At 52.9% G+C, this 14,291-nt stretch overlaps 1 protein-coding gene across 11 annotated transcripts in view; it reads right to left on the reverse strand.

Moving 5' to 3' along the window:
- Positions 1 to 14,291, reverse strand: part of TNK2 (tyrosine kinase non receptor 2) — a 45,770-nt gene that overhangs the window by 18,826 nt on the left and 12,653 nt on the right. For 3 of the 11 annotated variants that reach the window (XM_032406788.1, XM_032406784.1, XM_032406785.1), the window contains exon 1: positions 3,527 to 3,959. The exons of 1 other annotated variant lie outside the window; for it this stretch is intronic. In XM_032406788.1, the coding sequence (XP_032262679.1) occupies positions 3,527 to 3,604 (78 nt within the window). In that variant the 5' untranslated portion in view covers positions 3,605 to 3,959. Of the gene's footprint in view, positions 1 to 3,526; positions 3,961 to 6,242; positions 6,403 to 6,963; positions 7,044 to 7,199; positions 7,520 to 14,291 lie in introns of those variants that run through there. 7 more of the 11 variants (XM_032406787.1, XM_032406794.1, XM_032406791.1 and 4 more) reach the window with 5 other exon arrangements.

Consider the following 14,291-nt stretch of genomic DNA (forward strand, 5'->3'; position numbering starts at 1 on the left):
AGCCCAAGCCCTGGCGTCGGGGTCTTAAGCCCAAACTTTGTAGTGACCGGAGATCAACCTCTCTGTTCTCAGAGCCACAAACCCTTTGAGAACCACGGAAACTACCGACTGTGTCTCCAGGAAAACAGACACATTCTTACTCATAAAGTTTTCATTAAAAAATTGGGGAGGAGTAGCAGGCTGGCTCAGTCCGTAGAACATGTGACTCTTGATCAGGGTTGTGAGTTGGAGCCCCACACTGGGTGTAAATATTACTTAAAAATAAAACATTTTTAGGGGCACCGGGGTGGCTCAGTTGGTTAAGTGTCCAATTCTTGATCTCAGCTCAGGTCTTGACCTTAGGGTTGTGCGTTCGAGCCCCACACTGGGCTCCATGCCGGTGTGGCACCTACTTAAAACAGATATATATTTTTAGTTGGGGGGTGGTGGTGCAGGGTCCCTTGAGACCCATCCATAGGTTCCCCAGACCTGATGGACTCCAGAGAAAGCACTGTGGACCAGATGAGCTTGAAGTTCCACCCAATACCTGACATCACCAGAGCCTCTCCCCCCAGATCCAAAGACCATCCCACAGGAGACCGCTCGAGTGCTGTCAGGACCACACGAGTGGAAGACAAAAGGGGCGCAGAGGCTGGGGTGGGCTTTTATTTTTTTTTAAAGATTTTATTTATTTATTTGACTGAGAGAGCACACACAAGCAGGGGGAGCGGTAGGCAGAGGGAAAGGGAGAAGCAGGCTTCCCGCCAAGCAGGGAGCCCGATGCGGGGCTCGATCCCATGACCTGAGCCCAAGACAGACGCTTAACAACTGAGCCAGCCAGGCGCCCCTGGGGTGGGCTTTTAGATGCTGGCTCAAAGAGGCAGCCTTGCTTAGCTCCCTCAACCAGCTGTCACCGCAGACCGCTGCCCAGTGTTGTTAAAGCTTTCAATTTTTTCAAGAAATACTGGAAATCTGAATCTAGATGTGAAATCTCGCCATTAAAATTCTTTTCGAAAAGGTAATATATGCACATGATAAAATATTCAAAAGGCACACAGGAGCCATGAAGTCTCATTCCCTGCCCTATTGCAGAGCCCCCTAGCCCCCCATCCCCAGAGCCAGCTGCCATAAAGGACTTCTACATAGCCTTCCAGACTGTTTTTCCCCCACACAAACATTCACCCATCAAGCACACCATTCTGTTCCTTGTTTTCACTTAACATTCTCCTGACTTTTTTAATTATGTCAACCAATTCAAGTTTGAAATACACACACACACACACACACACACACACGTTCTGTGCTGGCCAAGCAAAACACAAGTGCAGGCTATCATCAGCCAATGGGCCACCAGTGAGCGACCTCTGACCTACACTCTCTGCGGCCCAGAGAAAGAGGACACAGGGGCACCCCTGAAACGAAGCAGCCTGACCCGCTGGACCCGAACCCATCCTTGTCCAAGTCAGACACCTCAGAGCTGAGGGCTGACATGCATTCAGTCCCCCACCAAAGAAGACCCACAAGAGGGAAGAGGCCTGCGACCCCTCAACGCCCCCCCAACAAGTCAGAGGCGGTCTCGGCCCCCAGCTCTCATCACAGTGCGCACTCAGAGAAGCAGACTCTCGCAGCTCAGGCCTAGCATGCGCCTCCTGCCCCGACAGCTCCCGGCGGCCAGTGCCAGGACTTCAGACCTTCCCAGGCAGCTCAGGACAGTACAAAGAGTGACACACGGGAGTGGGAGGCCCTCAGTTCAAACCCTGGCTCCTCCACCAAGGCAGCTGGGCTACAGGGGGGGTTTCCAAATTTCAAGCTGTGACCCTTTACCCAGACGGTTCTCACGAGGGCTGTACGGCCCCCTAGGGGACATTCTTGGTTGTCATCATGTTGGGGGACCTCGAGTGGCATTTAGTGAGTGGCTGGGAGACAAGAACACAAGTTATCCTGTAATGTACAGAGCAATCTCACCCACTGTCCCAAATCCCACACAACTTAGTTCATGCAGGTGAAAAATTGGTTTACAATCACCTGACCCTAGAACTGAATTCCATCTTACATATGAACAAAAAAGCATTTTGCATTCTAGATACACACTGAACCCTCCTAGAATGGAACTAATACGTACACTGAGGGAAAACTGGCCTTTGTTTTGTTCAGAACTTCCCAAAAGCTGTTTGCTAGTCCGAAAAACGTCACGGAAGGCAACCCACCTTTATGATTTCCAAACTCCCCTGTCAGTCAGCACGTGCAGGCGCTGCCCCCACGGTGGTTCTGCTGGAGGGCTCCGCACTGACTACTTCATGTCAGAACGTCCTGACATATCAGAGTACCTGAAATGTCATCCTCACTTTCCTTTCACTTCCCCTTCATACTACAGGTGACATCATGTGGACTGACTATACACACACACGGTAAAAAGGACGTATTTCTATTAATTTTATTTAAGAAGAACAATAAAAATAACTCTAACACTTGATACTTACTATATGTCAGGCATGGTTCTAAGCATCTGGCTGTATTAACTCACTTATCCTCAACAAAACTATCTGCTCTGCACAAGGCAGTGTGGACATAAGAGGGCAGGACACTGCTGCTTTCCAGAAGGCGGCCCCAAGGGCGCACTGTGAAAATCACCGGCCCAGGCCGGAGCTCTCGGCAGCCTGGCCATGCAGGGCCGGCCAGGACTTCCATCATCACGGCCCTGTCCCTGGGGCAAAGAGACCGCACCCCCTGCATGCCCTAAGATGTGCCTGCCAGCGGGGTAAAAGCAGTCCACAGACCCCCTCCTCTTCTTGACCAGTCTCCAAGTCTCAGGGCTCCAGGCTCCCCACTCCCACCCAGCTCTGGAGGCAGCGGCTCCTCAGAGCAGCTCAAAGCCATGCACCGGGTGCTCAGGACTCGGGGAGACACAGAGCCCTTCCCCTGAAGCTGCTCAGAAAGCACAGTCTGGCCTGTTTCTTTTCCCCAAGACAACAGCGAACAGATCTCCCTGCTCAGCTGGACACTCCCCTCCCCGCTCTCCAGCCCCAGGAACAGGCTTGCTCTGCGGAGGGGTGTGCAGGGAACTGGAAGAACACCGGGATCCCAGTGAGAAGCAAGCAATCAGGGTCTCAGGCTTGTCTCTACCGCCTGGCCCCGGGTGAGCCAGGACAAGCCCCCTCCCCTCCGCTAACTGCCCCTTCCACAGCAAGTTTCTTTGTCTGTGGAGCACAGGGAGGGCACTGGCCCGGCTTCTCCCCTACCCTGCTCACACTCTCCAGTTGTGGGTGTGCCTGGCCCCCAGCACACCCGCAGTCCCACACCTGTGTCTGACGCCTGGTGTGGGGCTCTCCTGGCGCGCACGCTTCCTGCGTACATTCTCCTAACACACTCACCAACCAGAATGCAGCAGCCGAGGGGAGAGGCCCCGAGCCCAGAACCCCTATCAAGCGCTCAGCCATTGCCAGTCCTGTACTCTGCCCCTCAGTGAACTGCTGGCTCTGGGGGACTGGGGGGGGGGTGCTGACCCAGTCCCCGGTCAGTCCTACCCACACCCCCAGCCCTCACTCACTGTGTAGAGGCGTCGCCGTAGTCTGGCCAGGAGAGGGAAGGAGAGCTCTAGGCCAGGGAAGCGACGAGCCGCCGGCATCTCCACGGAGCTGCACCCCCTGACCAGGTCACTGGGGCTCTGGCCCAACAAGTAGGGGGAGCAGGGGCTTTAGCTCCTGAATTCAAGGTTCTGCCCAGGATGGAAGCTGACCACAGGTCTGGCCCAGGAGTCCCCCAAATCCCACACCAGGGGTGGGAAATGGGGCAGAAAGAACAGGGTGGGCCCCCTTTCTCGGCTGCACAGCTGTTTCCACAGCTGGCTAGTCTGGCAGGAGCGGGTTAGCTCTTTTCCCGGCTGCAGCCCAGGTCCTCTGTCCTGTTTCTCTGACTTCTCTTCAGTGCAGTGGTCACAGCTCAGCCCTACTCCCGGGCTCCCCCGCCTGACCGCCCTCCCTCCCTCCTCCCTCCCTCCCCAGCTGAGCAGCTCTGACACTGGCTGAAAAAGGACCTTTCTGAATCACTGCCAAGAGGGTGGCGGGAATGGGGGGACTCTTCCTCCCAGCCACCCGCGCTGGCCCCCCTGCCTCCCCATACACAAGGCCCCCTGTCTCTGGCTTCCACCCCAGCCCCCATAGTTGCAGACAACTCCTGGGATTTTAGGGTGGGGGCTATGTGAATCAAGCAGTAATGCACAAAGAGGGGCTACAGGCTCCCACATGGGCTTGTCTGGGGCTGTGGGGGCTAGAACACCGCCTGAGTTGGGGGCTTGGGCCCCGGACAGTCATTCCTGGGCCCTGTAGGCAGACCCTTCAGAGACCCTCCCCCATCACCAAGTCCAAGCCTTGGCTGGGCGTCTCCTGGCTCAGGCCCTAATGTGGCCCTGTTACCCTGGTGCCCGACGGAAATAGGAGGCCGGCAGCCTGCCAGAGTGGGGCAGTCCAGCCAAGAGCGAGGGGGGGCTGTGGGGGTGAGGAATCTCCACCCCCTCCCCTGGGGTTGCCTTGCACTGCCCACAACATCCAGGGTGCCTCCTCCCCCAGACCAGCTGGCTAAGATCCAAAACCCCCTCAAAATAAACAAATATGTCCCTAGACCCTGCTGGGATGCCCCCACCCCAGAGCAAGGATTCCAGACTATAGTTTCTTGTATAGCACCCCCACACACAGACAACAGCCTCAGCTAAAAGGAACTGGAGACACTCCATCAAGCCCCCATAGGCCCCCCATGTTCCTGCAGCTGACAAATGATCCCTCTGCCCCCCCTCAAGAGTGCCAGCTGCCCTTACACCCCCCCTCACTACAGCCCCCAGACACACCTGACAGCTGCAGGAAGTCCTCGCAGTCTCCCTCAGCAACCCCCCCCCCTCCAGCAGCCATGCCCAGGGAGCCCACTTCTTGTACACTGCTCTCTTGTCCCTATCCAGCTGGCTACTGGCTCTGGGAACCCCAGCCGGCTGATGGGGCAGGCAGCTGGGTGACAGTTTTGGGGAGTTAGCATCTTAGGCTCTCTTTCCAGGACCTCTCTTAGTACTAGACCTTCCTCGCAGGAAGGTTACCTGAAAGGTCAGCCATTTCCTGCTCTGACCCCATGGCGGAGGGGGATGGAGGGACAAGAAGGTAGGTAGGGGGTGTGGGTATTGGTGGACACTCCCAGCACTCAGTCCCTCTTACCCAGCGCTGTGTCACCCACCACCCAAAGCTTGTGGAGCCAGCCAGGTAACAGCCTCCCCTTGGTCCAGTGAATCACCAGTCTGAGGCTGGGGTCAGAGCTAATGGACAAGATGAAGTCAGGATGAGGTCACACTGGAAATGACTTTTCTCAAAACCTGGCAGACAATGCCCATGGCTCAGAGAAGCCTACTGCCTACTTCCCACCAGGCACCACTCTGAAGGAGTCCCGGGGACCTGACTTTAGGGAACAATTTAAGCAAAATTACTCCCTCTACTGTAAGATAGGGGCTGCTGGATCAGAATGGCCAAAGTAAAAATTCTAGCTACCCCCAAAAGATGTGCCCCAAATCTATCAGAACCCCATGCCTAACTCTTCCCTTAGATGTCGGGTAAGAACAAGCCTCAGCAGCTTGTTCAGCAATCCAGCTGGAAAAGGCTGTGCGGAAAAGCAAAGCATGGTCAGAGGTCAGAGCTCAGGCCAGTTCTTGGACCCCTTCTCCTAGCCCTGGAAAACACCCTCCACCTATTCTGTCCCCCTTTGTCCTGTCAGCTACCGCCCTCTGCCGACCAAGAGAGAAAGTGCTTGATCTCCAAGAAGGGAAGCGGCCCCATGAATACAGTGATCATCTTTTCTAAAGCAAACAAGGACATTTAGCTTGATATGCATATTCGGAAAGTAAGCAGTAATGTCCAGGGAACAAGGACTCAGTGCCCATAAAAGACTACACCCAAATCCTGGCAGGCACTGCTCCTGGGGGCTCCCATGGAGAGTTGAAGAAAAGCCCAAAAGGCCATTTAATTGGGTCCCAGAGAACCCAGAGACACTGAGGCAGGTGGCAGCATCAGTAATTCACCACCACTGACTTGCCCCTCACCCATCGCATACACACACAAATACCTCTTCACCCAGCCTCTCAGCCCCCCCAGGATCTGTCCTGGGGCCCAGAAGCACAGACACCCCTCACTCCTGAGAGGCTGCTGCGGAGCAGGGCTGGGCCCTCAGCTCATTGGCAGATGATGGGGTCTAGGACCCGGGTACCTGGCTAACCCCCAGGCTTCTCCCATTACCTGCTGTCCCTCCTCACCCCCAGCCAGGCGCTGATATGCAGATCTCTCCCCCATGGCACCCAAACTCCCGGCGTTCGTGCCAGGGAGGGGAGCAGAGCCCTCCCGCAGCCCCCGCCCCTCCGGCGGTACCGGCAGCGGCAGCGTCACTGCCCTGCGTCCTGAGGGGCCGGGCCTCCAGCATCCTCCAGAAGGAGGGGCGCCTCAGCGGGGGAGGCCGGTCCATGGCCCCCCCGCACACCCGCCCACAGCCTCTCATCCGCCACTGGCTGGCCGGCCAGAGCCCCAGCCCAGCCCGGATGGTCGCGGTCTCCTGCGGTCTCCTGCGCCGGGCCCGCGGCCGGCCCCTCCCCCAACCCGGTCCCCAGCCTCCATTCCAAGGAGCCGCCGCCTCGCCGCCGCCTCTCCGCAGCACCACCACCACCACCGGCCGACCCCCGGAGAGAGCCAGGTGCCGCAGCGCGGCCCCACCTCCAATGACCGCAGGGCCACAGCTCCCCTCAGCCCCTGGGCCACCTCCAGGACCCCAGAGCTCCACCGCCACCAATTAGGTCCTGGGGATTCATAAAGGAGCCCCCTATTCCATAAGGAGGTCCATCCAAGAAGCTCACATAAGAGGAGCCCCAACCTGACTTGACCTGAGACCCCTCCCCTCCTTGGGGCCTGATGCCTATCCCTCCACCTGCCCGGCTTCCACACCACCAGGCTCCAAGCATGCGCCCACCTGCCGGGCTCCCTGCCGCTCCACTCCGCACTCCACTCCCTCAGCGCCCGAGAACCTGCCCAGCCGTGGAAGCCACGCCTCCAGCACCCGGAGCGAGACCACAGCCCGCCCCAGCCCCACGCCTCCTCCCAGCCCGGCCGTGACATCTCCCTGCCTGCCCCCCCACCCCCGCCCCCGCAGGACTGCACAGGCTGTGTGCCTGGGAGCTCAGGGCAGGGCACAGGGCTGGGGCTGACCTCTGGCCTCAGAAGGGTGCCTCGAGTGCCCACACTCCCCGTGGGAGAAGGTGCTCCAACACGTGCCCACACAGGGCTCTGCCACCCAGCACTGGGGTGAGGTCAGTGCTAGCAGAGGAAGTCCCACTGCAGAGGCTCCTCCTCTCCCGCCAGCCCTGAGGGCCCCAAGGTGCCCCACGCACACCCTCTCATTCTGCCGGCATCTGAAGCATCCACTGACTCCTTAGTACCAGGTATTTAGGGCTGAGCTCAGGGAACCCTCCCCTTCCGGGGTTGGGGCAGAGGAGGAGGGAGATGCTGAGATACCTGCCCCCCCTTCCGCCCACCCCCAACAAACTCAACCTCAAAACTGAGGAAAGAAACCCCAGGAGGATACTAGATGAGTTCCTACAAGGCTCACTCTCCTCACAAGCTCCTTCTCTGCCTTGAAGCATGCTGGGGTGGGGGATGACCCTGCCAGGCAGGGGATCTATTCCAGGCAGAAGTTCCTGGGCATCTTACCACAGCTCTAACAGAAACTAGGTTTGTGGGAGGCTGTAAGAACCCAAAGTCAGGAGGCTGTACTGACCCAAAGTTAGAGAAAAAAAGGCTGAAAATGCCAGGCCCATCGCTGGATGAAGGATCTGATCCAAATCATTCCTCCTTCCTGCTTTCTCCTTACCTCCTCCATCCATAACTCCCCTGCTTCCTAATGGCATTCTGCTATAAGATATCCGCATGATCCAAACTGCCTCTAGGATTTGGGGAATCCACCCTACATGTATACCCCTCCGGTCTATAACCTGCCCTCTTATCTCTAAAGGGAGCTGGGAGTGGCCAGGAACCAGCTCGCCTCTGCTGTCCACCCCTTCCCCCAGCCTCTCCAGCAGCATCAGTGAAGTGACAAATCCACACTGAGGAGCAGACATGACATGTAATTTCCGGCCAAGAGATTTTTCCAAAACAATGTACCGTATTCTTGGGAATATATGCCAACCTCACCTCCAAGCCAGCCCTCTCCCACCCCTGCCCTCCTTCTTAAGACCTGGAGGGAAAACAATATATTGGGGAAGAGGAGGGGGACTTATAGTTCCTCTCCCAGTCAGAGGATTATCTTGCTTCCACATGCCAGCCCCACCAAGCCCAGTCAGCCTCAACTCACCCCTCTGTACGTAGGCCCCAAGCTTCTGGACCAAAGCCAGGCTGGCTCCCCTTGGGACCTCATCCCAGAGGGAACTGCACCAGGCAACCCCACACCTTCAGGTCAGCCCAGGTCTGACATCACACTGGTCTGGGGAGGAGGCTGGCCTGGGGCCAACGGAGAGAGGGGGTGATTCAGACACACACCATGGCTGTCCACACCCTCTCCATCTCCAGGACGCGGGGGCCCAGCCCCTCCCAGGAGAGCTTGGCAAGCTGCAGTTCTGAGGAGAGGCAAAGCCAAGGCATACTGGCTTAGTGGTGCTGGGCCCCCAGGCCCCAAGTCCAGCCCTGGAGCCTCTTCACCCTTCTCCTTAACTGCTGACATTTCCCAAAGGCTTCTGAACTAGCCCTTCCTTCTCCTCTCAGTGCATGCTCTGCTCTCTGGGTGTCACTTCCTCTCCTCCCCCGGGGCTGCAATTACCACGTGCTCTGTCTCCATTTCTAACCCCCTGAAGCTCTAGGCCCACGTTTCCAGACAGTTCCAGGGCAGTTCCACCAGGAGGATGCATAGGTACCACAAATTCTGTATATCCAAACTCAGCTCATGAGCACCCCCTTAAAGCTAGCTAACACATGCCCCTATATCCTGACTGAAAATATCACAAGCCAACACTGGCCACCCAGGCTAGAAACCTCACCCCCACCCCAACCGTAACTGCCTACCTTCCCCACTAGGCAGGCCACAAAATCTTGTTTCTGCCTCCTTTTTATTCCTCTGATCAATACCAATGGGATCAAGAATCAGACAGACCTGAGCTGAAACCTTGGCTCTGTCACTTTCTAGTTGGGCAACTTTTGGGCAAATGACTTAACCTCTAAGACTCAATTTCCTCATTTGTAAAGTGGGAGTAAACAGCACCTCCTTCGTAGAGTGCAGATTCAATGAGATAATGAATAGGACACTTAGCACAGCACCTGGCACATAGCTGCCTATTGCTATTATTGTCATCTGAAGTCCCTCCCCTGTTTATATCCTTCTGTAACTCCTCAGTAAGCCAAATACAAGGCCCTTCCGGATCTACTCCTTGCCTCTTTGTCCACCTCCATACCTTATCATTTTCTTCAAATGTCTCCATGTTCCAACCAAATCAGATATATGCCCTTCCCGATATAAAATCCATGCACAGAAATGAGTTGCATTTCTATACACTAATTATGAGACAGAAGAAAGAGAAATTAAAGAGTCAATCCCACTTACAACTGCACCCAAAAGTATAAGATACCTAGGAATAAACCTAACCAGGTTTAGGCAAAGGATCTGTACTCAGAAAACTATAGAACACTCATGAAGGAAATTGAGGAAGACACAAAGAACTGGAAAAACGTTCCATGCTCATGGATTGGAAGAACAAATATTGTTAAAATGTCTATGCTACCTAGAGCAATCTTAACATTCAATGCAATCCTTATCAAAATACCATCAACTTTTTTCACAGAGCTAGAACAAAAAATTCTAAGATTTGTATGGAATCAAAAAAGAGCCCAAATAGCTAAAGGAATGTTAAAAAAGAAAACCAAAGCTGGTAGCATCACAATTCCGGCTTCCAGCCCTATTACAAAGCTGTAATCATCAAGACAGTATGGTACTGGCACAAAACAGACACACAGATCAATGGAACAGAATAGAGAGCCCAGAAATGGAGCCTCAACTCTATGGTCAACTAATCTTTGACAAAGCAGGAAAGAATATCCAATGGAAAAAAGACAGTCTCTTCAACAAATGGTGTTGGGAAAATTGGACAGCCACATGCAGAAGAATTAAACTGGAACATTTCCTTATACCACACATAAAAATAGACTTAAAATGCACGAAAGACCTAAATGTGAGACAGGAATCCATCAAAATCCTAGAGGAGAACACAGGCAGCAACCTTTGTGACCTCGGCCGCAGCAACTTCTTCCTAGACACATCGCCAAAGGCAAGGGAAACAAAGGCAAAAATGAACTATTGAGACTTCATCAGGATAAAAAGTTTTTGCACAGCAAAGGAAACAGTCAACAAAACCAAGAGACAACCTACTGAATGGGGGGAAGATATTTGCAAATGACATATCAGATGAAGGGCTAGTATCCAAAATTTATAAAGAACCTACCAAACTTAAAGCCCAAAGAACAAATAATCCAATCAAGAAATGGGCAGAAGACATGAACAGACATTTCTCCAAAGAAGACATACAAATGTCCAACAGACACATGAAAAAATGCTCAACATCACTCGGCATCAGGGAAATACAAATCAAAACCACAATGAGATACCACCTCACACCAGTCAGAAGGGCTAAAATTAACAAGTCAGGAAATGAGAGATGTTGGCAGGGATGCGGAGAAAGGGGAACCCTCCTACACTGTTGGTGGGAATGCAAGCTGGTGCAGCCACTCTGGAAAACAGTATGGAGTTCCTCAAAAACTTGAAAACAGAGCTATGACCCAGCAACTGCACTACTAGGTATCTACACTAAAGATACAAATGTAGTGATCCGAAGGGGCATCTGCACCCCAATGTTTATAGCAGCAATGTCCACAATAGCCAAACTATGGAAAGAGCCCACATGTTCATCGACAGATGAATGGATAAGGAAGATGCGGTATGTGTATATATATATATATATATATACACACATATACACACACACATATATATATAATATGTATATATTATATATACAATGGAATATTACTCAGCCATCAAAAAAATGTAATCTTGCCATTCACAACGATGTGGATAGAACTAGAGGGTATTATGCTAAGCAAAGTAAGTCAATCCGAGAAAGACAATTATCCTATGATCTCACTGATTTGTGGAATTTAAGAAAGAAAACAGAGGATCATAGGGGAAGAGAGGAAAAAATAAAACAAGATGAAATCAGAGAGGGAGACAAACCATAAGAGACTTTTTAAAAATTATTTTAAAGATTTTATTTATTTATTTGACAGAGAGAGAGATAGCGAGAGCAGGAACACAGGCAGGGGGAGTGGGAGAGGGAGAAGCAGGATTCCCGCCAAGCAGGGAGCCTGATGTGGGACTTGATCCCAGAACCTGGGATCATGACCTGAGGCGAAGGCAGACGTTTAACGACTGAACCACCCAGGCACCCCAAGAGACTGTTAATCATGGGAAACAAACAGGGTTGCTGGAGGGGAGGGAGGTGGAGGGATGGGGTAACTGGGTGATGGACATTAAGGACGGCACATGATATAATGAGCACTAGGTGTTATGTAAGACTGATGAATCACTGACCTCTACCTCTGAAACTAATAATGCACTATAAGTTAATTAATTGATTTTAAATTAAAAAAAAGATACTTGCCCTTCCCTAGACACACTCCCTTCTTTATTTTTTTTAAAGATTTTTATTTATTTATATGAGAGAGAGAGAGAGAGCACAAGAGAGAGGGGAGGGTCAGAGGGAGAAGCAGACTCCCCGCCAAGCAGGGAGCCCGATGCGGGACTCGATCCCGGGACTCCAGGATCATGACCTGAGCTGAAGGCAGTCACTTAACCAACTGAGCCACCCAGGCGCCCCGACTCCCTTCTTTAAATGTCTCTGAGCTATTCTCTTTGTGATGGTCCTTCTCTTTGTCTACATGATGAACTCCTACACATCCCTCAAGACCCATGTCATCTCCTCTGTAAACTATTTCCTACCCCCAAATGGTTACTTTTACCATTCCTTCCATGTTATTGTTAAAATAGTATTTGAAAACAGGAATGGTATAAACACATAATATAGTTAACCCTTGGACAACATGGGTTTGAATAAAATCCACTTATATGTGGATTTTTTTCGATAAATACAGTACGGTACTGGAAATGTTATTTTCTCTTCCTTATGATTTTTAATAACATTTTCTTTTCTCCAGCTTACTTTGTTGTAAGAATACAGTATATAATACACATAACATATAAAATATGTGCTAACTGACTGCTGATGTTATTGGTTAAGTTTTCCAGTCAATAGTAGGCTATCAGTAGTTAAGTTTTTGGGGAGTCAAAAGTTATGTGCAGATTTTCAACTGTGCGAGAGGGGTCAGCAGCCCTAACCCCAACGTTGTGCAAGAGTCAGCTATAGTATGGTACATGTGGAAAATAGCCAAATGAATTTAAAAACTTTTAATTATCCATCGTGCTCTGATCCTTAACGGGTCACTATTCCTATAACAATCTGCAATCTGTATCAATACATAATTCTACTGAGGGAGTTCTATACACAAACCTCTACTGTGGTTTCTACCTTGTAAAGTAACCAGCTGTTTTTATCTATCACCTTGAATGCAGAAGCTGGCAAGGTACCTGGTCAAGAGAGTTTGCCGAAAGGGACTTCAAACCCGTAAGATGGACCCTGCAGAAAGGAGGGCTGCCTTACTTCCAGCAGATACCAGGACTAAGCCTCACTGCCTCCCCCGCCTCCGCCCGCCCTGGCTTTGCTCCCTCCCAGTATTTCTAATCCAGAAAAGCAAGCACCTTTGTGGAGAGAGGGGCTGCCAATCTCAGTACAGCCACTCCTGTCCCAGACCCATAAGCTGCTTTGCTCCCACAAAGCCGGTTCAGCACCGGGGACGACACGGCCAGTCTCTCAGGCAGAGAGAGAGCCCGCAACCGGCCTGCTGCAGAAGGCTGCATTCTCACTAGACTCTGCAGGGAGAGCTGGAGTACACGACATGGAAGCGTTGATGGGAAGGAAGTCCACTGTGTCAGGCATCCCAGCCTCACCAAGGTGGGGGGGGGCGGCACGAGGGAGTGACAGGCTGGGAAGGCAGGGCACAGAAGCAGGGACCCAGATCAGATACAGGGACCTGCTATGCCTCATCTTGGACTGCAGCAGAGAAGGAGGTGTGACTTTCAGAGAAGAAAGGAAAGAATCTGACTAAACCCCACTGCACAGACCACACTGAACTCAACTCCTCCCCACACGTACCAACTTGGTGTTGAAGTATTCTGCAGCTGTTTCGTGCTCCAGCAGCTCAAGACTGGCCCGCCAACCTTGACACCCAGAGACAGGACCCCGAGAGCCCTACACACTCCTGGAGCTTTCCTCCCACCAACAGACCACCACTCGTGTGCGGCAGAGGATAAATTCCAGCAGCTGTCCAGGCTTTGTGCACATGCACACCAGGCACGTCCTGGTGCCAGGGCTGGGATGCAGGGTTCTGCAGAGAACTGCCTCTTGCCAATCCTCTGGCCCAGGCATCATCATCACAGCACCCACTGATGCAGTGACTCCCGGGAAGGGAAGAAGGAGGCAGTCCAGCTGCCGGCAGCCAGCCACTCCCAGAGCTCTTCCAGGGCTGGGCAGGGGCTGCCGGGCTGGTGCTCTGCCTGCTGGCTCAGGCCCCGCCCCACCCCCACCCCTTCAGCAAGAGCCTAGAGCTGAAGGGGCCTATTGTTGAGCCCTGGAGGTGGGGTGAGGAAAGAAGCCAGAGCTGTGACTGGTAGAGTCACATTCATTCTGCAAGAGGGACTGCTCATCCCCTCTGGACCACGTCCAGAACCAGAACCCCAGGAGCTAGCAACATCCAGTGCAGGACAGGCTACAGGGCCCAGGAGAGGAAGGGTCTGAACCTGGGACTACTTCCCACCCACTATATCCTGCCTCTCCATTTTAGCAATAAGGAAACCCAGACCTTGAAAGGGGAAGGGACTTGCCTGGTCCAACGCACTTACAGACTATCATCTGGACTTGGGCGAGATCAACAGTTCAGAGCGGTGGTGATTCTTTTCTAGCCACAAACGGGCAGACACACCAAGGTCAGGGACGAGTAGAGTAAAGGTAAGGGGCCAGGAGAGGAGACCCTGCCTTATCAAGAGACACAGCAATTACGAGACAGGCAGAGACAGGAAGGACCCGGTGTTCTCACATCCAGCTGAGGCCCTTGGCTCCACGTCTCCCAGGACGCACCGCTGCTGAAGGA

The sequence above is a fragment of the Phoca vitulina genome, unplaced genomic scaffold (genome assembly GCF_004348235.1).
Source record: "Phoca vitulina isolate PV1807 unplaced genomic scaffold, GSC_HSeal_1.0 scaffold8, whole genome shotgun sequence".
NCBI classification, from domain to species: domain Eukaryota; kingdom Metazoa; phylum Chordata; class Mammalia; order Carnivora; family Phocidae; genus Phoca; species Phoca vitulina.